We start from the raw sequence: 25,620 nt of genomic DNA on the forward strand, positions 1-25,620 counted from the left end.
AGATGGGATTGGCGGCGGCGTCTCTGGAAGGTTTTCCGTATCGTGGCTCTCGGTACTGGGGGTTTCGCGACGAAGACTATATGTAGGTGGAAGGGCAGGTCAGGGGGCCACACGGGGGCCCCACACGCTAGGCCGGCGCAGGCCCCCCTTGGGCCGCGCCGCCCTAGTGTGGCGGCACCCCGTGGCCCCACTTCGTCTTCCCTTCGGTCTTCTGGAAGCTTCGTGTGAAAATAGGCCCCTGGGCGTTGATTTCGTCCAATTCCGAGAATATTTCCTTACTAGGATTTCTGAAACCAAAAACAGCAGAAAACAACAACTGGCTCTTCGGCATCTCGTTAATAGGTTAGTGCCGGAAAATGCATAAATATGACATAAAGTATGCATAAAACATGTAGATATCATCAATAATGTGGCATGGAACATAAGAAATTATCAATACGTCGGAGGCGTATCAGGGATCATCTTTGCTATTCATGTTTCCGTCAGATCTGAGGTGTTCTTTCTTCTCATCAGGTTTTTCACAAAGTAAATGCACTGCTTTGTCGTCAGAGGGAGGAGGATGGATCGGAGTGGTTGAGGGGTAAACTTGGCATACTAGCTCGTTCTCGACATGTACTTTTCTTCAGCGTCAAGAAAGAATCACAGGTAGAAAGCCCAATAGTAGTACAGGCCCAAAGAAACAGCTTCAAGAAAAAGAGACAGGTCAATACAGGCCCAAATGTAGATGAAATTATTTTGTACAGGCCCATCTCGGGCTGGATGTGCAAGTCAATTTTTGACCCAGAATATGTGATGACGTCAGTCGACTGAGATTTAATAAGTCTCAGTCGACTGAGCTCTAGGTGCGCCCAACTACGGTGACCACGAGACGTCAACCGATCCGGCCAGAGCACGTACACCACCTTGCAAGCTGCAAGTCATGGCGGCCGCTCCTTTCACGTCTGTGCCACGCGTGAAATTGGGTTCCCATGGGATGGAGGTCTCGGCGCAGGGCCTCGGCTGCATGGGCTACGGCGAGCGCAAGCCCGACCAGGACATGATCGCGCTACTTCACCACGCGGTCGCCGCCGGCGTCACCTTGCTCGACACCTCGGATGTCTACAGGCCTCACACCAACGAGATCCTCCTGGGCAAGGTCGCTTCTAGACTTCAAACTTCAAACTTCAAACTAGTCCCGTCTTGATTGTGTGTTCGATTCAATGGTTGTGCGCTGATGGTGTTCGATCTAATGCTCGTACGTGACAGGCGTTGCAAGGCGGTGTGAGGGAGAAGGTGGAGCTGGCCACCAAGTTCGGCATCGCGTTATCCGGCTTCAAGTGGGAGGTCCGCGGGGACCCAACGTACGTGCGAGCGGCATGCGAGGGCAGCCTCGCCCGGCTTGGCATCGATTGCATTGATCTCTACTACCAGCACCGCGTAGATACCAGGGTGTCTATCGAGGTCACGGTGAGTCTCATGTTTATAACTGGTTCTCTTCGTGTATTTTGGAGTGGTTTTATGTTTGTTCTGCTAATGGTTATGTACACATAAAAGTGGGGGCTGCAATGACTCAGAGAGAGGGATGGGGGATTGGGGATTGGTGTCTTGTACTCCGAGACTGCTGCCAGGCTCGGCCTTTGTATTCTCGCCCTTGTCCTTCTAAGCTGTTACGGGTGTAAGCCATGCCCAGGGGCGGACCCAGGATGAATTTTTACGGACTGCTGCCAGGGGCGTACCAAATCTTTATAGAAGATAGCAAAGAGTCATATACAAGAAACTAGCCCCATCCGCTAACGGATGTGCCAGAACCCACTCACACACCACTTAAGCCTACTCTCGCGACATCAACTCACTCCCTCCTAGCCGCGCTAGCCTCCAAAGCTTGAACTCATCCTTGATCCTCACCACCAGCTGATGGGCTGTAAGCTGCAGTGCTTGGTTGTTGAATGCCCTTGCGTTCTTTTGCTTCCACAAGAACCAAGCAATGAGGAGAACGAGCGTATCGAAACCCCGCCTATCCTTCGTGGCCACCAACTCCCTTGCGGCACTCCACCAGTCCTCCAGATTACTAACAGGCGTTGGCTCCAAGATGTTGATACCTGCGGCAACCAAACATTCGAACCAAGTCTGCCTCGCATATGGGCATTGCACAAGAATGTGCTCCACCGTATCCTCTGCCTGCAAGCACGTAAAGCATGTCGAAGTTTGATCTTGCAACCCGTGCCGTTGCCTCCGATCTGATGTCCATAGACGATGCTTTAGAGCAAGCCAACCAAAAATCTTGCATTTGAGTGGTGCATACGATCTCCAAATCGGCTTGTACATCGCAAACTCTTGTGTCCCTTGCCAAAGCATCTTGTAGGTACTCTTAGCCGTGTACTGCCCATTGCTCGCGCCCGTCCAACAGAACTTGTCCGGCTCCGAGTGCTCCCGGTCCACTTCCTCGATGGCCTCCCAAAGCTGTATGCATTGCACGGTCCCCTCGATTGTGAGATCCGTGGCCACGTCTGCCAGCCAAGCGTTGTTGAGCAACGCCTCCTGGACCGAACGACGGTTCCTCGTCCTCATCTTTACCAATGCGGTGACCGCCGGCGCCACCTCCTCTGCTGTCCGACCGCTAAGCCATCTATCCTTTCAGAACATCGTGTCTCTGCCGTCCCCCACTTGGACCGTGGTTAAGCTGCTGAAGACCTCGCCTGCTTGGCGATCCCTAGCCATCCGTAGACCCTTCCAAGGCCTTGACGAGTCCGTCCTTTGCAGCCAATCCCAGCATACTCTCAGGGCAAGGCCCTGCATCCTCAAGTTCTTGATCCCCAAGCCTCCGAGATGGAGTGGTTTGCATACGCTGTCCCACGCCACCAGGCACTGCCCGCCGTTGACCTCCTTCTTCCCCGCCCAGAAGAACGCGCGCATGCAATTGGCAGCTTCCTCCAACAGCCATCCCGGAGCTGCCTCCACCAACATGTGATGTACCGGTCTAGCCGTGGTGACCGTCTTGATCAAGACCAATCGACTGGCCCGCGCGATCATGCTTCTCTGCCAGGCCGGGATGATGTGGGCAATGCCGTCGAGGGTCGGCATCCACTGCGCCCTTGTGAGCGGTCTAAGCGCCAATTGTAAGCCCAAATACTTGATCGGGAACTCTGCAAGCTGACACCCAAGAATCTGTTGTACCCTGGCCTTCTCCGCAACGCTCCCCCTAATGACTGTTGCTGTGGTCTTACGGAAGTTCGGCCGCAGCCCAGACGACTCCCCAAACAGGCTCAGAATCTCCTTGATTGCCATGATTTCCTTCCGTACTGGCTTGAAGAACAGGACGACATCATCGGCATAGATCGAAAGACGCTGCAGCGGCAAAATATTAGCCAGACTCTCCAAGATGCCACTGTCCACGGCCTTCGCCACAATCGCCGTAAGAACTTCCATAGCCGCAACGAATAGCATAGGCGATGTGGGATCCCCTTGCCTCAGCCCACGCACATGACGTATCCTATCCCCAGGGACTCCGTTGACCGCCACCCGTGTGTTGGCAGTATATAACAGCAAGGCAATCCATTTGAGGAACAGCACTCCGAAACCTCTGCGTCTGAGCACCTCAAAAAGGAACACCCACGACATCGAGTCAAATGCTCGTGAGAGATCAAGCTTCAGAAGCACTCCTGGAACCTTTCTTTGATTGATCTTTCTGGCAACCTGTCTGAGAAGTACAAAATTGTCGTGAAGGCATCTCCCTTGGACGAACGCCGACTGGTTTGCACTCACAATGTCTCCCAACCTCCTCCGCAAACGATTTGCCACCAATTTCGAGAACAATTTTGAGAAGCTGTGCACCAAACTGATTGGCCTATAGTCCCCGATCTCCTGCGCGCCTTGCTTTTTTGGGATGAGTGTGATGATCGCGCGGTTGAGCCTCGCAAAGCCCCTGCCATCGCCTGTTCCAAGTTTGATCAGACCCGTCATGATATCGGCTTTGAGCATGGGCCAGGCACGCTGATAGAACGCATTGATGAATCCATCCGGCCCCGGCGCTCTATCTGAGGGCATCTCCTTGATGGTATCCCAGACTTCCTCCTCGGAGAACAGGGTTTCCAGCTCCTGTAGGTCGACGGCTGGCAGGTCTAGACTGTCCAAGTTTATGGCATGCTCCCTGTTCTGCATAGTTCCCAGTAGCTGCCTGTAAGCGTCCGTGAAGACCTCCACCTTCCTCTCCTGGCATGTCACCAGCTCCTCACCCACTCTCACCACAGGGATGAAATTCTTGATCCGTCTCCCATTAGCAACAGCATGGAATAGGCGGGTGTTGGCATCTCCTTCCCTCAACCATCTAATCCGGGATCTTTGTCGTGCAATGGTTCTTTCGAAAGAGGCAAGCCCAAGCACTGCATGTTTCAATGTGTTCCGCAGCCATCTCTCCTCGGGCGATAGAGCCCTGCTCTCCTGTGCCACCTCCAACCGAAAAATCACCATGTTGGGGATGGCGATTTTTAGCTTGACGTTCCCAATTTTCCTCTGTCCCCAGGACTGCAGCGTTGCGGAAAAGGGCGTCAAGCCTCCTGAACGGCTCCGTGATCCGGTCATCGCACTTCCAAGCCTCCTTGATTGCCTCATCGATCCCCTCCAAATTCAACCAGAAAAGCTCAAACTTGAACCGTTGTTTTGGCCTAAAAGCAGCACTGAGCGACAGATGCAAAGGCGCATGATCGGATATCGAGGACGACATCGCCTGAAGAAGCGCATCCGGGTTCTGCAGGTCCCAATCAACTGACACCAAGGCACGATCAATCCTAGTCATCGTGGGAATCTCGCGCTCATTACTCCACGTATACACCCTACCATGCATGTACAAGTCCTTGAGCTCCCGTTCCTGCACAAACCTTCTGAATCTTGCCATCATCCTTCTATCAAGATTTTCGTTGTTCTTTTCGGACGCGTACAAGATCATATTGAAGTCTCCTATGATCATCCATGGGCCCGGACATAAGGCCCTCCGCTCCGATATCTCCCTAAGGAAATTGATCTTATCCGCCGTGTCTTGAGGCCCATAAACCGTCGAGATCCACCAACGGTTGTTGTCTCTCGTCTTAACTTCTGCCGTGATGGCGTACGTGTCGAAACTAAAATTCTCCAACTCAATCACCGATGTATCCCATGCTAGGAGGATTCCACCCCTCGTTTGCACCGCGGGGAGATACATATATTCGTCAAAGGACGGTCCCAAGGATTGTAAAACAGTGAAATCATCAATTACATCAAGCTTAGTTTCCTGGAAACAAACTATGTTGACATGCAATGTCGAAACAAACTCCCTAATGGCACTCCTTTTCGCCGGATCATTCGCTCCCCGAATGTTCCAGTTTAGAACTTGAGGGTTTATATCCATAGACAGGACATAAAAACTCCCCTCTGTGCCGCTCCCTACTGCACCAGCATCGCTGCCTTGTCCACCAGCGTTTGATAGCTCGCTGGCATAGACTTACCAAAGATGGCCGCAACCACCCGTAGGTGCTTCTCTCTCAGAGGCACATTAAACATCCTCTTGAACCTCTGCAAATCCCCCTCAGAAACGGACAGATCCGCAGGTGTAATGCCCAGGGCTTTGAGCAAAACAGTTTCCGCCGCAGAGGCCTTCTTAGCCTGCTTGGTCGCTACCCCCACCGAAGTCGCGGCCGATCTCCTAGTGACTCGCTTTGGTGTGAACGGTTCCGCGTCCGCACGCAAAGTGCTCATAGATTCAACTTCCCTTAGCAGCGGTGGCACCAGCATCTTGATGATCGAAGCGCAGAACGCCTTCATGCACGCAAGATCCTCCACATCTGTGACCTGATGTGTATCCTGGACCGCAGCAGGCTCAGGCACAGACAATCCTCCAGTGTTGCGGCCCACCAGATCCTCCTCGATGGGAGAGGCTAGGCTCAGATTGGGCGGGGCCTGCAGCCCAGAATCCCTGTTTGGAATCACTGTCTCCTGCTCCTCTGATCCCGAGGAAGGATGGTACTGTGGTGCATGCACAGATGGCGCAGACTCTCCCTCCAGCTGCGAATCAAAGCTACTCTCTGAGCTGTCCTTTCCCGTGTCCCCCGACAAGGAAACTGCAAAGTAGTCCTCGCTATCACACCTCCCCACCTCGGGATCTCCGCCTTCGAATAAAGAATCCGTTGCGTCCACCCATCTGATCGCTGCGTCCCTATCCTCGACCATGGAGACCGAGACTTCCTTGTCGACCAACAACTCTGCTGCCAGCGTGGACTCAGGGAGCGCATCCGTCTACCCGTTGGGAGGTGCCCCTGTAGGGATTCGTTGCATAGAAAACAAAAATTTCCCTACCGCAAACACACAATCCAAGCCAAGATGCAATCTAGAAGACGGTAGCAACGAGGGGATTATCGAGTCTCACCCTTGAAGAGATTCCAAAGCCTACAAGATGAGGCTCTTGTTGCTGCGGTAGACGTTCACTTGCCGCTTGCAAAAGCGCGTAGAAGATCTTGATCACGGCGCCACGAATGGGCAGCACCTCCGTACTCGGTCACACGTTCGGTTGTTGATGAAGACGACGTCCACCTCCCCGTTCCAGCGGGCAGCGGAAGTAGTAGCTCCTCTTGAATCCGGCAGCACGACGGCGTGGTGTCGGTGGTGGTGGAGAAACCCGGCGGAGCTTCGTTAAGCGTGCGGGAAGTGGAGGAGCGGGGCGGCTAGGGTTTGGGGAGAGGGGGGCGCCGGCCACTTGAGGTGGTGCGGCCACCTTGTGCTTGTTGGGGTGTCCGGCCCCCTCCCCTTGGCCCTCATTATATAGGTGGAAGCCCCAAGTGTTGGACTACAAGTCTCCGAATAAGACCCGGACCCAAAACCTTCCATGTGATAGGGAAACCTACCCAAGGTGGGAATCCCACTTGGGGTGGGATTCCCCCCTTCCATGTGGGGGGGGGGTGGCCGGCCCCCTTAGGGGAGTCCACTTGGGACTCCTCCCCCTCTAGGGTTGGCCGGCCATGGAGGTGGAGTCCCTTTGGGACTCCGCCTTCCATAGTGGTTTCTTCCGGACTTTTCTAGAACCTTCTAGAACCTTCCATAGAACCTTCCGGATCATTTTAAATCTCATAAAATGACTTCCTATATATGAATCTTATTCTCCGGACCATTCCGGAACTCCTCGTGATGTCCGGGATCTCATCCGGGACTCCGAACAAATATTCGAACTCCATTCCATATTCAAGTTCTACCATTTCATCATCCAACTTTAAGTGTGTCACCCTACGGTTCGCGAACTATGCGGACATGGTTGAGTACTCACTCCGACCAATAACCAATAGCGGGATCTGGAGATCCATAATGGCTCCCACATATTCAACGATGACTTTAGTGATCGAATGAACCATTCACATACGATACCAATTCCCTTTGTCACGCGATATTTTACTTGTCCGAGGTTTGATCATCGGTATCACTCTATACCTTGTTCAACCTCGTCTCCTGATAAGTACTCTTTACTCGTACCGTGGTATGTGGTCTCGTATGAACTCATTCATATGCTTGCAAGACATTAGACGACATTCCACCGAGAGGTCCCAGAGTATATCTATCCATCATCAGGATGGACAAATCCCACTGTTGATCCATATGCCTCAACTCATACTTTTCGGATACTTAATCCCACCTTTATAACCACCCATTTACGCAGTGGTGTTTGATGTAATCAAAGTACCTTTCCGGTATAAGTGATTTACATGATCTCATGGTCATAAGGACTAGGTAACTATGTATCGAAAGCTTATAGCAAATAACTTAATGACGTGATCTTATGCTACGCTTAATTGGGTGTGTCCATTACATCATTCATACAATGATATAACCTTGTTATTAATAACATCCAATGCTCATGATTATGAAACTAATCATCCATTAATCAACAAGCTAGTTAAGAGGCATACTAGGGACTCTTTGTTGTTTACATATCACACATGTATCAATGTTTCGGTTAATACAATTATAGCATGGTATATAAACATTTATCATAAACATAAAGATATATAATAACCACTTTTATTATTGCCTCTTGGGCATATCTCCTTCAGTCTCCCACTTGCACTAGAGTCAATAATCTAGATTACATTGTAAGGTACCTAACACCCATGGCATTCTGGTGTTGGTCATGCTTTGCCCTAGAGAGAGCTTTAGTCAACGGATCTGCTACATTCAGATCAGTGTGTACTTTGCAAATCTTTACTTCTCCATCTTCGATGTACTCGCGAATCGAGTGGTAACGCAGCTTGATATGCTTCAGCCTCTTGTGTGACCTTGGTTCTTGTGCATTGGCGATGGCACCCATGTTGTCACAGTATATGACTAGTGGGTCCAATGCACTAGGAACCACACCGAGCTCTACAATGAACCTCTTCATCCATACCGCTTCTGATGAAGCCTCTGAAGCCGCTATGTACTCTGATTCTGTTGAAGACTTTGCCACCGTGCACTGCTTCGAGCTTGCCCAGCTTACTGCAGCACCATTCAATATAAACACGTACCCAGACTGTGACTTAGAGTCATCAGGATCAGTGTTCCAACTTGCATCGGTGTAACCACTTACAACGAGCTCTTGGTCACCTCCATAACAAAGAAACATATCCTTAGTTCTTTTCAAGTACTTCAGGATATTCTTGACCGCTGTCCAGTGTTCTATTCCTGGATCACTTTGATATCTGCTAGTCAAACTAACAGCATGTGCTATATCCGGTCTAGTACATAGCATGGCATACATGATAGATCCTACTGCCGAGGCATAGGGGATATTACTCATCCTTTCTCTTTCTTCTGCCGTAGCCGGTCCTTGAGTCTTACTCAAAACCTTGCCTGGTAACATAGGTAAGAAACCTTTCTTACTTTCGTCCATTCTAAACTTCTTTAGAATCTTGTCCAGGTATGTACTCTGTGATAGCCCTATTAGGCATCTTGATCTATCTCTATAAATCTTGATGCCTAATATATATGATGCTTCACCAAGGTCTTTCATTGAAAAACTATTATTCAAATAACCTTTTACACTGCTTAATAGTTCTATATCATTCCCAATTAATAATATGTCATCTACATATAATATCAGGAATGCTACAGAGCTCCCACTCACTTTCTTGTAAATACAGGCCTCTCCATGACACTGTATAAACCCGAAGTCTTTGATCACCTTATCAAAGCGTCGGTTCCAACTTCTTGATGCTTGCTTCAGTCCATAGATTGAACGCTGAAGTTTGCATACTTTGTCAGCATTTTTAGGATCGACAAAACCTTTGGGTTGTACCATATACAACTCTTCCTCAATGTCTCCATTAAGGAACGCCGTTTTGACATCCATCTGCCAAATCTCATAATCCAAAAATGCAGCTATTGCTAACAAAATCCTCACAGATTTTAGCTTCGCTACAGGTTAGAAAGTCTCATCGTAGTCAACTCCTTGAATTTGTCGGAAACCCTTTGCGACAAGTCGAGCTTTATAGACAATAATATTACCATCAGCATCTGTTTTTCTCTTGAAGATCCATTTATTCTCGACAGCCTTGCGACTATCAGGTAAGTCTACCAAAGTCCACACTTTGTTATCATACATGGATCCCATTTCGGATTTCATGGCTTCTTGCCATTTGTTGGAATCTGGGCTCATCATCGCTTCTTCATACGTCGCAGGGTCCTCATCATTGTTATCCGCAATCATGACATTTAGACAAGGATCATACCAATCAGGAGTGGCACGTTCCCTTGTCGATCTGCGAGGTTCAGTAGTTTCCTCGTTCGGAGTTTCATGATCATTATCATTAGCTTCCTCTGTTGCCGGTGTAGGCGGTACAGGTACAACTTCCGGTACTACGCTACTCTGATCAACGAGTATAGATTCATTAATCTCATCGAGTTCTACTTTTCTTCCAGTCACTTCTTTAGTGAGAAATTCTTTCTCAAGAAAGGTTCCGTTCTTAGCAACAAAGATTTTGCCTTCGGATTTGTGATAGAAAGTGTACCCTATAGTTTCCTTAGGGTATCCTATGAAGACGCATTTCTCCGCTTTGGGTTCTAGCTTGTCCGGTTGTAACTTCTTTACATAGGCTTCGCAACCCCAAACTTTAAGGAACGACAGCTTAGGTTTCTTATTAAACCATAATTCATACGGTGACGTTTCTACGGATTTTGATGGTGCTCTATTTAAAGTGAATGCGGCTGTCTCTAATGCATAACTCCAAAATGATAACGGCAAATCAGTAAGAGACATCATAGAACGAACCATATCTAAGAGAGTTCGATTACGACGTTCGGACACACCGTTTCGTTGTGGTGTTCCCGGCGGTGTCAATTGTGAAAGTATTCCGCATTTCTTTAAATGCATGCCAAACTCATCACTCAGATATTCACCTCCACGATCAGATCGTAGAAATTTAATCTTCTTGTTACGTTGATTTTCTACTTCACTTTGGAATTCCTTAAACTTCTCGAAAGTTTCGGATTTATGTTTCATGAAATAGATATACCCATATCTACTCAGATCATCTGTGAAGGTTAGAACATAACGATAACCACCGCGCGATGCTACACTCATTGGTCCGCACACATCGATATGTATGATTTCCAATAAGTCAGTAGCTCGCTCCATCATACCAGAAAATGGAGTCTTAGTCATTTTTCCCATTAGACATGCTTCGCATCTATCAAGTGACTCAAAGTCAAGTGATTCAAGTAATCCATCGGTATGGAGTTTCTTCATGCGTTTCACTCCAATATGACCAAGACGACAGTGCCACATATAAGTAGAATTATCATTCAATTTAATTCGCTTAGCATCAATGTTATGTATATGCGTATCACTACTATCGAGATCTAACAGAAATAAGCCATTCTTTTCAGGTGCTCGACCATAAAAGATATTATTCATAAAAATAGAACAACCATTATTCTCAGACTTGAATGAATAACCGTCTTGCATTAAACAAGATCCAGATATAATGTTCATGCTCAACGCGGGTACAAAATAACAATTATTTAGGCTTAAAACTAATCCCGAAGGTAGATGTAGAGGAAGTGTGCCGACAGCGATCACATCGACTTTGGATCCGTTTCCAACGCGCATCGTCACTTCATCTTTCAGTAGTCTTCGTTTATTCTTTAGTTCCTGTTTCGAGTTACAAATATGAGCAACCGAACCAGCATCAAATACCCAGGTACTAGAACGAGAACCAGTGAGATAAACATCTATAACATGTATATCAGATATACCTTCTTTCTTCTTCTTGACAAGGCCGCTCTTCAGATCAGCCAGATACTTGGAGCAATTACGCTTCCAGTGTCCCTTCTCCTTGCAGTAATAGCTCTCAGCATCAGGCTTAGGGCCGTTCTTAGGTTTCATAGGAGGCGTGGCAGCTTTCTTGCCACCCTTCTTGAATTTTCCCTTAGACTTGCCCTGTTTCTTGAAACTGGTGGTCTTGTTGACCATCAACACTTGGTGCTCTTTCTTGATCTGAATCTCAGCAGCTTTTAGCATGCCAAAGAGTTCAGGTAACTTCTTGTTCATGTTCTGCATATTGTAGTTCATCACAAAGTTCTTGTAACTTGGTGGCAGTGATTGAAGGACACGATTAATCCCCAGTCTATTAGGAATCACTATTCCCAAGTCACTGAGTTTCTTCGCATGCCCGGTCATGGCGAGCATGTGCTCACTAACGGAGTTGCCTTCTTCCATCATACAGCTGAAGAAATGTTTCGATGCTTCATAGCATTCCACGGCCGCATGAGTCTCAAATATAGCTTTCAGCTCATTCATCAACTCATGAGGATCGTGGTGCTCAAAACGTTTTTGAAGATCGGATTCCAGACTGCATAGGATGGCACACTGAACTTGAGAGTACCGAGTTTTCCGAGTCGCGTAAACAACTTTTACTTCGTCGGTTTCAGTTTCTACAGGAGGGTCACCTAGCGGTGCATCAAGCACAAATTGCAGATTTCCGCCAGAGAGGAAGATCCTCACATGACGGAACCAGTCGGTGAAGTTGCTACCGTTGCTCTTAAGTTTTTCTTTCTCTAGGAACTGGTTAAAATTGATTGGGGACGCCATCTCTACAACATATATTTGCAAAAGTTTAGACTAAGTTTATGACAAATTGAGTTCAAATTTTAATTCAACATAATTAAAAATCTAGGTGAACTCCCACTCAAAACAATATCCCTCGCATTGTCTTAGTGATCACACGAACCAAATCCACCGCACCTAAGTCCGATCATCACGAGACAAGGTGTGATTTCAATGGCGAACACTCAAAGTGTTCATCATATCAACCATATGATTCATGCTCTACCTTTCGGTATCACGTGTTCCGAGACCATGTCTGTACATGCTAGGCTCATCAAGGCCACCTTAGTATCCGCATGTGCAAAACTGTCTTGCACCCGTTGTATGCACTTGTTGATTCTATCACACCCGATCATCACGAGATGCTTCGAAACGACAAGTCTTGGCAACGGTGGTACTAAGGATGAACACTTTATTATCTTAAGATTTTAGTGAGGGATCATCTTATAATGCTACCGTCGCGATCTAAGCAAAATAAGATGCATAAAAGGATTAACATCACATGCAGTTCATATGTGATATGATATGGCCCTTTTGTCTTTGCGCCTTTGATCTTCATCTCCAAAGCATGGACATGATCTCCATCATCTTCGGGCATGATCTCCATCATCGTCGGCGTAGCGTCAAGGTCAATGGCGCCGTCTTCATGATTGTCCTCCATGTAGCAACTATTACAACTACTTTGAAATACTACTCAACATGAAATTTAAAGACAACCATAAGGCTCGTGCCGGTTGCCACAATACAATAATGATCATCTCATACATATTCATCATCACATTATGGCCATATCACATCACCAAACCCTGCAAAAACAAGTTAGACGTCTCTAATTTGGTTTGCATATTTTACGTGGTTTAGGGTTTTCGAGAGAGATCTAATCTACCTACGAACATGAACCACAACGTTGATACTAATGTTGTCAATAAAAGAGTAAATTGAATCTTCACTATAGTAGGAGAGACAGACACCCGCAAAGCCTCTTATGCAATACAAGTTGCATGTCGAACGAGGAACAAGTCTCATGAACGTGGTCATGTAAAGTTAGTCCGAGCCGCTTCATCCCACTATGCCACAAATATGCAAAGTACTCAAACTAAAGATAACAAGAGCATCAACGCCCACAAAACCATTGTGTTCTACTCGTGCAACCATCTATGCATAGACACGGCTCTGATACCACTGTAGGGATTCGTTGCATAGAAAACAAAAAATTTCCTACCGCAAACACACAATCCAAGCCAAGATGCAATCTAGAAGACGGTAGCAACGATGGGATTATCGAGTCTCACCCTTGAAGAGATTCCAAAGCCTACAAGATGAGGCTCTTGTTGCTCCAGTAGACGTTCACTTGCCGCTTGCAAAAGCGCGTAGAAGATCTTGATCACGGCGCCACGAACGGGCAGCACCTCCGTACTCGGTCACACGTTCGGTTGTTGATGAAGACGACGTCCACCTCCCCGTTCCAACGGGCAGCGGAAGTAGTAGCTCCTCTTGAATCCGGCAGCACGACGGCGTGGTGTCGGTGGTGGTGGAGAAACCCGGCGGAGCTTTGTTAAGCGTGCGGGAAGTGGAGGAGCGGGGCGGCTAGGGTTTGGGGAGAGGGGGGCGCCGGCCACTTGAGGTGGTGCGGCCACCTTGTGCTTGTTGGCGTGGCCGGCCCCCTCCCCTTGGCCCTCATTATATAGGTGGAAGCCCCAAGTGTTGGACTACAAGTCTCCGAATAAGACCCGAACCCAAAACCTTCCATGTGATAGGGAAACCTACCCAAGGTGGGAATCCCACTTGGGGTGGGATTCCCCCCTTCCATGTGGGGGGGTGGCCGGCCCCCTTAGGGGAGTCCACTTGGGACTCCTCCCTCTCTAGGGTTGGCCGGCCATGGAGGTGGAGTCCCTTTGGGACTCCGCCTTCCATAGTGGTTTCTTTCGGACTTTTCTAGAACCTTCTAGAACCTTCCATAGAACCTTCTGGATCATTTTAAATCTCATAAAATGACTTCCTATATATGAATCTTATTCTCCGGACCATTCCGGAACTCCTCGTGATGTCCGGGATCTCATCCGGGACTCCGAACAAATATTCGAACTCCATTCTATATTCAAGTTCTACCATTTCATCATCCAACTTTAAGTGTGTCACCCTACGGTTCGCGAACTATGCGGACATGGTTGAGTACTCACTCCGACCAATAACCAATAGCGGGATCTGGAGATCCATAATGGCTCCCACATATTCAACGATGACTTTAGTGATCGAATGAACCATTCACATACGATACCAATTCCCTTTGTCACGCGATATTTTACTTGTCCGAGGTTTGATCATCGGTATCACTCTATACCTTGTTCAACCTCGTCTCCTGACAAGTACTCTTTACTCGTACCGTGGTATGTGGTCTCTTATGAACTCATTCATATGCTTGCAAGACATTAGACGACATTCCACCGAGAGGGCCCAGAGTATATCTATCCGTCATCGGGATGGACAAATCCCACTGTTGATCCATATGCCTCAACTCATACTTTCCGGATACTTAATCCCACCTTTATAACCACCCATTTACGCAGTGGCGTTTGATGTAATCAAAGTACCTTTCCGGTATAAGTGATTTACATGATCTCATGGTCATAAGGACTAGGTAACTATGTATCGAAAGCTTATAGCAAATAACTTAATGACGTGATCTTATGCTACGCTTAATTGGGTGTGTCCATTACATCATTCATACAATGATATAACCTTGTTATTAATAACATCCAATGTTTATGATTATGAAACTAATCATCCATTAATCAACAAGCTAGTTAAGAGGCATACTAGGGACTCTTTGTTGTTTACATATCACACATGTATCAATGTTTCGGTTAATACAATTATAGCATGGTATATAAACATTTATCATAAACATAAAGATATATAATAACCACTTTTATTATTGCCTCTTGGGCATATCTCCTTCAGCTCCACCAATCCCAACGCCCGCAGACCTAAGTTTGTCCTGCTCCTCCTCTACCAGTGTGACCAATGGCTGGAAGCCACTTTTTGTTGCCGCCCGCTCCTTTTGACTGCGCAGAGTGTACGTGATTTGGCATGTACCCATAGGTGGGTCCGTCTTCTCTGAAAAGCACCTTCCCCTTCCAGGCTCTCTGTGGGCGCTGTCGGCCATGTCCTCTTGACCAGTCAACAGGTCATTCAAACTGGTACGCTCCACCGTCTTGTCGTGACTCTCCTGCTCCGGCGTGACGTGTCCCGCCGGCCGTTCCTCCATCGCCAGAATTCTCCAGTCCAGGGACGCCGTAGCCACTTCTTTGTAAGAGCGACGCCCCGCACCACTGCCAGTGCCAGCATCATCACCGCCATGCTCACGACGGTCAGGAACACCCCTTTTCCAGTGAACTCTGCGGCGCGTCCTCCCGCCGTCGCCCAGCCTCTCTTGCGGCAGCGAACCGTCGTGGCCTCCGCCAGACGGGTTCGTCCCCGACCTAGAGGCACGCGGGTCCCAGTCCTCCTCGACACTGTCGACGTGGATGAGCATACGGTAGCGCAGGGTGGCCACCTCCTCCCTCAGGCGTAGCGCCAAAGCCGACGAGCTCTCGTCGACCTCCTCTGGTTCCGGCACCACCAGCGTGCGCACGGACGGGATGACCTCCAAGTTGTCCACCCAAGCGGATAGCCTGAACAACGACATATCAGCACGCGACCTTGTTGCCGGCGATAGCTCCTCCACCGTGCACGACGTTCCCAACAGCTCTTCCGCTGTCTCACGCTCCCAGGCATGCGGCGGCACACCTTCCATGACTATCTGGACCCTTCTTCTCTGATTCACCTTGGTAGCCTGTGCAAGCCGATTCCATGGCCTGACGATCAGCGAAAACCCTCCATGCACAAGCGGCGACCTTGCCAGAACACGCCCACGCAGCTCCGCCGAAGCCAGCACAATGATGAAATCCTCCGGGTGAAAAGGATGTACCGAGCAGCTCTCCACCGTTATCCCCAGCTTCGCCTCCAGCGCCTCGCCGACTTGCGCACACGTCACCGCCGGCCGGTCTCCGCCGACACAGGCAGTCACCGCATGCCGCAACCGGCGCTCCAGGTCATTCATGTTCCTTGAACGGCGAAGCACACACAAGGGCGGCACCGGGGACTCCTCCACCGAGCCGTCCAGTGCGGCAAGCCGCCGCCTTTGGGACCTTGGCTCCTCCGGGCTGTCCGGCCGGAGAAGATTCGGCCAGATTGGCCCCATGCCTGGAGGGGGCGGTGGTGGTGGTGGCGGATCCCGCGCGCCAGGTTGGGAAGGATGAGGGCGAGCCCCTGCCTAGCGCCGCGGATGGCGAGGATCCTGGATCCCGCGCGGAGCCTGCTTTGCGAAGCTTGCCAGCGCCGCCCGCCGGAGCTCATCCTCGGAGGGAGGGCTCCGCGGACGCTTGCAGTCCCGCGCCTCATGACCGTCGATGCCGCACCGAAAGCACAGCGGCTCATTGGAGCACTCCTTTTTGTGATGCCCTGAGCGGAAGCACCGGAAATAGAGGCCGTCCATCTCCGGCGCCACCTTGCGCTTCATGGAAGGCCCCGCGGCGGCGGCGTTGCGCTCCACCCGCCCACGCCAGCGGGTTTTCCTTGAAGGTTTCGGCCGCTCCCACTGCGGCTCCCTCCGCGGCGCCTCCTCCAGCGCGCCACCTCTTGCCGCCGCGGACTCCACTCTTGGGCTCCCCGCATCAGAGGAAGAAGAGGAGAGCCCCATGCCTGAGATCTCCAGGCGCTCGCCACTCCGACGTTGACCGGAGGCCTGGGACTCGGGGCTGGTTGAGATGCGTCTCCAGATCGAAACTGGCTCCTTGCCGCGAGGACCGCCCGCCGCAGGGGACGACGGCCCTGCCATGGTTGCTGAGTGAGAACGGGGAAGGAAAGAAGAGGACCCTTGCCCTGGCCCGGGCGGCGCCGGCGACGGGAGCACCTACCTACCTGGGCGATGGGAGCACCTACCAAATACCGCAAATATTATTTCTAAGTGGGGGTAAATCAGTATTTAGTTTAGCATATTACAAGGTATCTTAAAATTGAGTGGGGGCAGCTGCCCCCCCACCCCCCCCGACTATAGGTTGGTTCCGCCCATGGCCATGCCTTTGTTTTCATATCGTAAACTATAGTTACGTTCCATCTTATTAGATTGGAGAGCTCAAGAACCTAGTGGAAGAAGGAAAGATAAAATACATCGAAGCTTCTGCATCAACAATCAGAAGGGCTCATGCCGTTCATCCTATCACCGCAGTTCAGATGGAGTGATCACTATGGTCTAGAGACGTGGAAGAAAACATAATTCCAACTTGTAGGTATTGTGCAAAAACCACACCATGTTGTTTGTTGAAAAATCTAGAGACTTTATCTCTACAGTGTATTTTTTCTTGACAATTTCAGAGAACTTGGAATTGGGACTGTAGCATACAGCCCACTTGGCAGAGGGTTCTTCTCTGAAGGATCTAAATTGGTCGAGTCGCTATCAGATCAGGACTTCCGTAAGGTGATTTTTCATATCATTGCTATTATTCTGGTAGCTACGAAATTCTTTATTGTTCATTGGTTTCTGGACCTGCCATCATCTAGCTTATTAGGCTTTATATTTTGAGGAAATGTTCATCTTTCTACTGTACAGAAACCTTTTAAATCTATACATAAACGCCACATCAGTTTCTTCATAGAAAACAGAACTGGAATTTCGATGATCAGTTGGATCTTTCACTAAGAGCGTTCTACTATGCAGCATATTCCTAGATTCCAACCAGAGAATCTTGAGAAGAATGCCCTGATATTTGAGCGTGTTAATGCAATGGCAATAAGAAAAGGGTGCACACCATCACAACTTGCATTGGCCTGGCTTCATCATCAGGGGAGCGATGTTTGCCCCATACCTGGCACAACAAAAATCGAGAATTTCAACCAGAATGTGGGAGCGCTATCTGTGAATCTTTTTTTTTTGAGAGAATATGGCACTTTATTGATCAAATAACATCATTACATAGTTCCTCCCGGATGTAATCCGGGATCACACCTACTGAAATATTACACACCAGGGCCTCAGCAGATCGAGCCAGTTTATGTGCCACTACATTCAGTTCACGACGAGCGAATTTAAACATACAAGATTCAAAATCCGACGCTAAAGATTTGATATCAGCTATTACTGTACCAAGAGAAGACCGATCAGGCTGTCTTGAGGCAATACCCTGAATCAGAGAGAGGCAGTCCGAGATGAGAACCGCCCTGGAGACACCTTGTTCCTTGGAGATGGTGAGCGCCCGCCGTACCGCCAGCGCCTCGGCCATCTCCGGCTGGGGCATGCCTTCCAAACCCTCACTAACAGAGAGAATGAAGGTCCCATTGTGATCCCTGAGCACCACACCACAGCCCATTCGACGCTCACCCGGGAATAGAGTAGCGTCGACATTGATGCAGATGACACCCTCAGGCGGAGCAGCCCACCGTGCGCGACTGTGAATCTCACGCCAGGGGAGATGGCCGAACTGGAGTCCTACGTGTCTGCAGGTGATGTCCAAGGTAGGGTTGAAAATGAAAGGGAAACTTTCCGCCTGTTTCCGAAGAAAAATGAAATGGAGGGCCAAATACGGAAAAGGAAGTGACATTTGGAGGAAAAGAAACGGAAAAATCATAAACGGAAACGGAAAAGAAAATGAGGGAGCCCTTTCCGACGAAAAGGGAAACGGCAGAGGAAATTCCGGAAAAATAAATACGGAAAGTTTCCGGAAATATAACCTAGAGAGGCTCATGCATTTAGTAGGCCTACATTTACACATGAAACTGGGCTTAGCCACGTATCAAGTCCACTAATTACTCTAACCGTAATCACTTTGTATAATTGTGTGTGCATGCAGCTGTTAAACTATGCAACTATATATTAAACTATGTGTATTAATTTATGTTGAATTTTCGCTTGTCGAAGTTAAGTGATATATCTTGTCTTATTGTCTTTTTATTTATGTGTGTCGTTTGGTCTACTAATCAAGGTATTATGCCGCATTGTGTTGTGGCAAATATCCGTTTTCATAACGTATCCGCTGTGTATTCGTTCTGTATTCATATTCGATGATTTCCATTTTCATATTCGTTTCCGGGGTTTCTGATTCCATTTTTTATTCCGACAAGATAGAGGAAAACAAAAACGATAAAGCATGTTTCCGTCTGTTTTCGTTTCATTTTCAACCCTAGTCCAAGGTGACCGGTGTCCTCCAATAATGAGTACTTGGGAGGATTCTGAGACCCCACCATTGACATCCTGAAAGTCTGAGTAGCCATTTTCATTTCTTCAATGGGACTACGGGACTACATGAGTCCACGAACCAAAAAGTTCAATGAAAAATGTAACCGTATTGGTGTTTTGTGTGTGCGAATCAAAGTTGGGCATATGCATTCCTGCGCATGCCGGTATGTGAACTGAACTGAGCTGTGATTTATGTATGGTATGCTTTGTTATTGGTGTATGTTCAATTAGTACGTTGAATAAGCTTGTGAGCTGTACTGCTCCATAATAAGCTTTTTTAAACATATTCACTGGGTTCAATCTTAGGTTCAATTTATTAAAATAAAGAAGTAGCAATTGTTCCTCGAAATAGCCATTCGCTCCGCTTTATTAATAAAGTCGCAACGGCCGAACCGATACAAGGTGGAGATGAGAACCTCTTAAAATGCAGTTAAAGGATAAAAAAACACGGAAAACCAAAACTAGCGGCTACATTGAAACGGACCGAGTTGAGTCGGGGCTCCACATCGACGCCTCCAAGAGGATAACGATGCATTACGATGCCTCCATCGAGACCACAAGGTATAGGGTTTTTACCCGGAGCGTACTGCGGGCAGGATACCTTTGTCAAAAAGTCTGCCGAAGCCAGATACGAACTAATTAAATACGACACAAAAGGTGTTCTATTTGATTAGCTGCGTTGGAGATGGCATAATGTCTTTTACTTTTTTTTCAAGGATACGTCATGGATAGACGAATCGGTTTCATAGAAGGAGTGGCCAAGAAGCCAAAGTACAACACACCTCTGGCACAAATGCCACGGGTGCACCCACACTAACCCCAAAGGCTAGCACACACAACTAAACAACTACTCGCGACATCTCCACTTCTCTACCGGTACAAGCGTGCCTCTAAACAACCTAGCCGCTCGCCAAAGCTCCGCCTCCTCTGAGATCTTGCGGATCACCACGGCCCTGGAAGGGGCCATACCTTTCGAAAACTACATCATTGCGGTGACGCCAGAGAATCCAGCACACAAGCACCATCGCTGTCCAGAGGTCCCTGTCGCCTCCCGGGCCCCCCTTCTTATCCTGCAACCAGTGGACAAGGGTGCAGTCTGGCTGTGGCATCCAATGGAGCTTGCCCCAAAGGCGTAGAAACACAACCCAGACCTCGCGCCCTAGGACGCAACCCATGAGAAGGTGGTCCAGGGTCTCGTCCCCCTGATCGCAGAAAGGGCAGGACGCCGGGTGTGGAAGTCCACACCGACTAAGCCTGTCAGCCGTCCAACACCTGTTGCGCGCTGCAAGCCACATGAACACTCTGCAGTTTGGTGGTGCGCGCGATTTCCAAATCTGCAGAGCACCGGCCATGTCCACCCTGGCACCGAACATCCCCTCATAGCAGGATCTGGCGGAGTAGGAATTGTTACTCTCCCACCTCCACCTGAAGCTGTCCTCCACGCCCTCTGCAAGGGTGATCTGTACCAACCGAAAAGCTCTGTGAGCGCAGGCGCGCCTAGGTCCGGGGATAGGTCGGCAAGCCAGCCTCCTGCCAGTCCCTCTAGGACCCGCCGTTGTTTGGCCGCATGCTTCGGCACAGTGGCAAACAAGTTTGGGGCAATGTCGCTGATCCGTCCATCAGGCAACCAGTTGTCTAGCCAGAAAAAGGTGGACGCACCGTCCCCTACCACTGAGTACGTGGCGCCTTCGAAGAGGTGTCTCGCTAGCTTAGGAACTTGTATATTCAGTTACTTCCACGGCTTCCTGTCGTCAACCCATTGAAGCCAGAGCCATCTAGTCCTCAATGCTACATTCATCATCCTCAAGTTCGGAATATCGAGACCGCCCCAAGCCTTGGGGGTGCAAACCTTGTCCCACAGCACCAGACAGTGGCCACCCTTCACATCCTTCCGTCCTTTCCAGAGGAAACCCCTGATTATCTTCTCAATTGCAAGGATGGTCTTGACCAGAATGTCGAGGGACATCATGGAGAAAATAGGCATCGCCGATAGTGTGGATCGGACAAGTTCCAAACGGCCCCCTTTGTCGAGAATCGACGCCTTCCACCCTGGGAGCTTATTCGCTACATTGTCCACGGGGTATTGAAGCTGGGCCGCAGAGGGCTTCCTCAAAGACAGCGGCAGCCCCATGTACTTTTGCGGAAAGGGTTCCACAGGGCTCCGCAGTTCCTGTTCCACTAAGGCCACGTGAGTGTCTGTACATCGGATGAGGTTGACCGAGCATTTGGCGATGTTGGTACGCAGCCCCAAAGCTGCCCCGAAATCCTCAATCACCGCCATGAAGGTCCTAAAATCCAGCACGGAGGGCCGCAGGAAGGTCACAACATCATCCGCATAGATGGATGTGCGATGACACAGTCCTGTTGGTGCTAGCGGGCTCAACAATCTCTCTTCCGTGGCCTTCTGGATCATCAGGTGCAGAACCTCCATTAGAAAAATGAAGAGCTGCGGGGATAGAGGGTCGGCCTGTCTGAGTCCACGCCTATTGGCAATACGCGAGCCCGGTGTGCTGTTGAGCAAGACACGTGTCGAGGCCGTGGAAAGGAGCGCACAGAAGCATGTGATTAGCCTCTCTCCAAAGCCCAGCTTCCGGAGAACATCCACGAGGAAAGACCAATCCATAGTGTCAAAGGCATTGACGATGTCCAACTTCATGAGTACAGCCGGGATGGAACTACTATGGAGCTTGCAAGCAGTCCCCTGGACCATCATGAAGTTGTCATGCAGACACCGTCCACGTACAAAAACGCTCTGATGGGCGCCAACCATCTGCGGGAGGACCGGGGCAATCCGATTTGCCAGAACTTTCGCCACCCACTTGGCGACACCGTGAATAAGGCTGATAGGCCTAAAGTCTCGCACCTCCTCCGCCCCTGGCTTCTTAGGGAGAAGGGTTATCAGGGCTCCATTGACAGCACCGAATCCACGACAATCAAGTCTCGACAAGGAATTGAAGGCGTCCATGATATCCTCTTTGATGATGTCCCAGCAAACCACAAAAAAGCGCGCCGAGAACCCGCCAGGCCCTGGGCACTTGTCCAAAGGCATATCTTTGATGACTTTCCACACTTCCGTCTCAGAGAACTTAAACCTTTGTCAAAAAAATAAAATAAAAAACAGTGCATGAGTGAAGAAATTTCTGCTGGTCGGTGTGACACTGCGTATGCGGTGACGCTCTGCCCCAGTTTATGCGCGCGAAATGCAGCCTAGCCGGGTGACCTACTCCATGACGCAACCACCGCAGTACAAATATCAGTACGGCCTTGTACTGACAGCTCCCGATCTACTACTCCATCAGTCATCACACACACACCCGCACACGCGCACGCAAGGACGCGCCATGGCTGCTGCTGCTCCGCCGGTTGTGCCGCGCATGAAGCTGGGCTCGCAAGGGCTGGAGGTCTCAGCGCAGGGCCTCGGCTGCATGGGCATGTCTGCGGCCTACGGTGACCGCAAGCCCGAGCCGGACATGGTCGCGCTCCTCCGCCACGCGGTGGGCGCCGGCGTCACCTTGCTCGACACCTCCGACATCTACGGGCCTCACACCAATGAGATCCTCCTCGGCAAGGTCGGCTCTGGACTTTGAAGCTGTCCCATCCCATGCATCGTGAATTCTTGATTGACGTTTCGATTTATAGCTGTGCGCTGATGGTGTTCGTTGTAATGGTCGTACGTGACAGGCGGTGCAAGGCGGCGTGAGAGATAAGGTGGAGCTGGCCACCAAGTTCGGCATCACGTTAGACGACGGCAAGTGGGAGGTCCGCGGGGACCCTGCATATGTTCGAGCGGCATGCGAGGGCAGCCTTGCCCGGCTTGGCGTCGACTGCATCGACCTCTACTATCAGCACCGTATTGACAAGAGTGTTCCCATCGAGATCACGGTAAGTACGCATTTTTTCATTCCATTCAAAGTTTGAAACTTAGTTGCTTGATATTGACGAGCTTGCTTTCTTGACTTTGCTGTCAGATGGGTGAAATCAAGAAACTAGTTACGGAAGGAAAGATAAAATACGTCGGATTGTCTGAAGCCTCGGCATCGACAATCAGAAGGGCACATGCAGTTCATCCGATTACTGCCGTCCAGCTCGAATGGTCTTTGTGGTCAAGAGATGTTGAAGAAGATATAATCCCTACCTGCAGGTATTTGAGAAAACATCTGCAATCTACTTTTGTCCATAATTTATTTGCACGATAATTTGATGATACCAATGAACCGTCCTCTGTGAAATCCAACAAAGAACTTACAATATAGTTATCTGTTTCAGAGAACTTGGCATTGGGATTGTGGCATACAGTCCATTAGGTAGAGGTTTTCTATCCAGTGGACCTAAATTGCTGGACACATTTCCAGACGACGATTTCCGCAAGGTGAATGAAATGAAATACCTATACTACTAAGGCTAGCTAGCATTTTCTAACCAGCATCCCAATGCATTCGCAGAATCTCCCAAGATTTCAACCCAAGAACATGGAGAAGAACGCAGCCATATTCGAGCGTGTGAGCGAGATGGCTGCCAGGAAAGGATGCACGTCGTCGCAGCTCGCGCTGGCCTGGGTTCACCACCAGGGCAGCGATGTGTGCCCCATACCTGGCACGACAAAAATTCAGAATTTCAATCAGAATGTGAGAGCCTTGTCTGTGAAGCTCACGCCCGAGGAGATGGCTGAGCTCGAGTCCTATGCCGCCATGGATCTTGTACAAGGTGATCGGTACAACAGCACTTTCCTCAACACCTGGAAGGACTCCGACACCCCTCACCTGTCATCATGGAAAACCACTTAGACATTTCTCAATGGGGTTCGCTATGCTGATGGATCGAAATAGTTGCAGACGATTAGAATGATTAAATAAACAGTCTGTCAGTGATGTAATAGAAAGTTGAGCGAATGGTAGTGAATTTAAGTGGGAGACAATATACTTGATGTAATGAGCATGAAGTTCTTTCTTTTAAAAAGGTGGTTGAAACCCCGGCATGTGCATCAAAGTGAAGCACACAACCGTTTTTATTGGACTTGATGCAAGGCATAGATGCCAATGCCAGTAATAAACAGAGCATTTTATCAGAAAAAAAAACAGAGTGCTTCCTCTGTTGAAAAAATTATGCTCAACCTTTTCTAGATACAAATGTATTTACGCACTAAAAATATGTCTAGATACAACCGAATCTAAACAAAATTAAGTAGCTTATTTTGGGATAGAGGGAGTAATTGACATGAATATGCTACCTATGAGTAGATAAGGTTTCAATTTTCTCCATTTTGGATGGACCACTATACCGTGGTATGGCTATCTGCTTTAGCTAGAACGTCATTAGACCATACTCTCCTTACTTAAAACTGAATCACAGTCAAAATGGGAGGGGATGCCTTTAAGTTTTTATATTTGAGCTTGAGGTTCGCGATTCCCAAATCGGTAGGCTCGATCAAGATCATAGTGTCATATTGTCATATGCATATTGCCCCACGAAGTTGGCTTGGGTCAGCATAGCTGAAAGCCATCAACCATGAAGTCAAAAAAGGATTGGAGAGACTAGGTCGCCCTGACGTTACGGAAGACAGTCCGATCTTCCCATTAACATTGATCACAGTCTGATACCCCTTGACCAATTGCATCAGATAGTGAACAACCATGGTCAAGAAACCCTTGCGCTCCAGGATCTCACGGAGAAAGTCCTAGTTCACCATGTCATACACATTCTCAAAGTTTAGCTTGAGAAGTATGCCCCCAAGCTTCTTCACTCGGAGCTCATGAACTCATGAAGTGCGGGAGCTCCTTCGTGGAGACACCTTCCCTTTATGAACGCCATCTGAGTACGATCGATGGTCTTATTCGTTGCATTTTGGATAGGGTTTTTATGTCGATTGCTGGGAACACAGTTACCGATGTGCTCTCTAACGGCAGTCACTGGGATTGGGTCGGATCACAACCCCCCTTCTCGCGTGCAGTGGTTAGGGTACCATTTTCACGTAATCAAGGTTCTTCTTCCAAATTTGGTGGTTCAAGGTGAACGACTTTGGGGAGTTGGTCAAAGGAAAGCCCACCAACTTCCTACACAAACTAGGACCACACAGGTGCAACATTATTAGTGCCAATGCATCACCCGCAACACCTGATATTTCTTAAAAGGTTTGGTGGTCCAATTTACCTACGGACAAGCGGGCCTTCAAGGAAGACCTCCTAGCTCGGGTTGTGTACCTTGACATGGTGGCAGATGAGGATGGCCCAGATGAAGAGGGTTGGGTGATCCGCTATCATCTTGAGATTAACTCATC

General features: G+C 49.0%; 1 protein-coding gene and 1 pseudogene across 1 annotated transcript; both read left to right on the forward strand.

Moving 5' to 3' along the window:
* The first annotated feature begins 919 nt into the window (after positions 1-919).
* On the forward strand, positions 920-19,365 carry LOC127334239 (probable aldo-keto reductase 2; annotated as a pseudogene).
* Positions 19,366-22,601: 3,236 nt separating this feature from the next.
* Positions 22,602-24,317, forward strand: LOC127334233 (probable aldo-keto reductase 2). Its single transcript, XM_051360651.2, has 5 exons — positions 22,602-22,915; positions 23,028-23,228; positions 23,315-23,487; positions 23,613-23,715; positions 23,789-24,317. Exons 1-5 carry the CDS (start codon positions 22,688-22,690, stop codon positions 24,128-24,130), a joined length of 1,047 nt encoding a protein of 348 aa, XP_051216611.1. The 5' UTR covers positions 22,602-22,687; the 3' UTR covers positions 24,131-24,317.
* Positions 24,318-25,620: the final 1,303 nt, after the last annotated feature.

This window comes from Lolium perenne, chromosome 2, assembly GCF_019359855.2.
Source record: "Lolium perenne isolate Kyuss_39 chromosome 2, Kyuss_2.0, whole genome shotgun sequence".
NCBI lineage: Eukaryota > Viridiplantae > Streptophyta > Magnoliopsida > Poales > Poaceae > Lolium > Lolium perenne.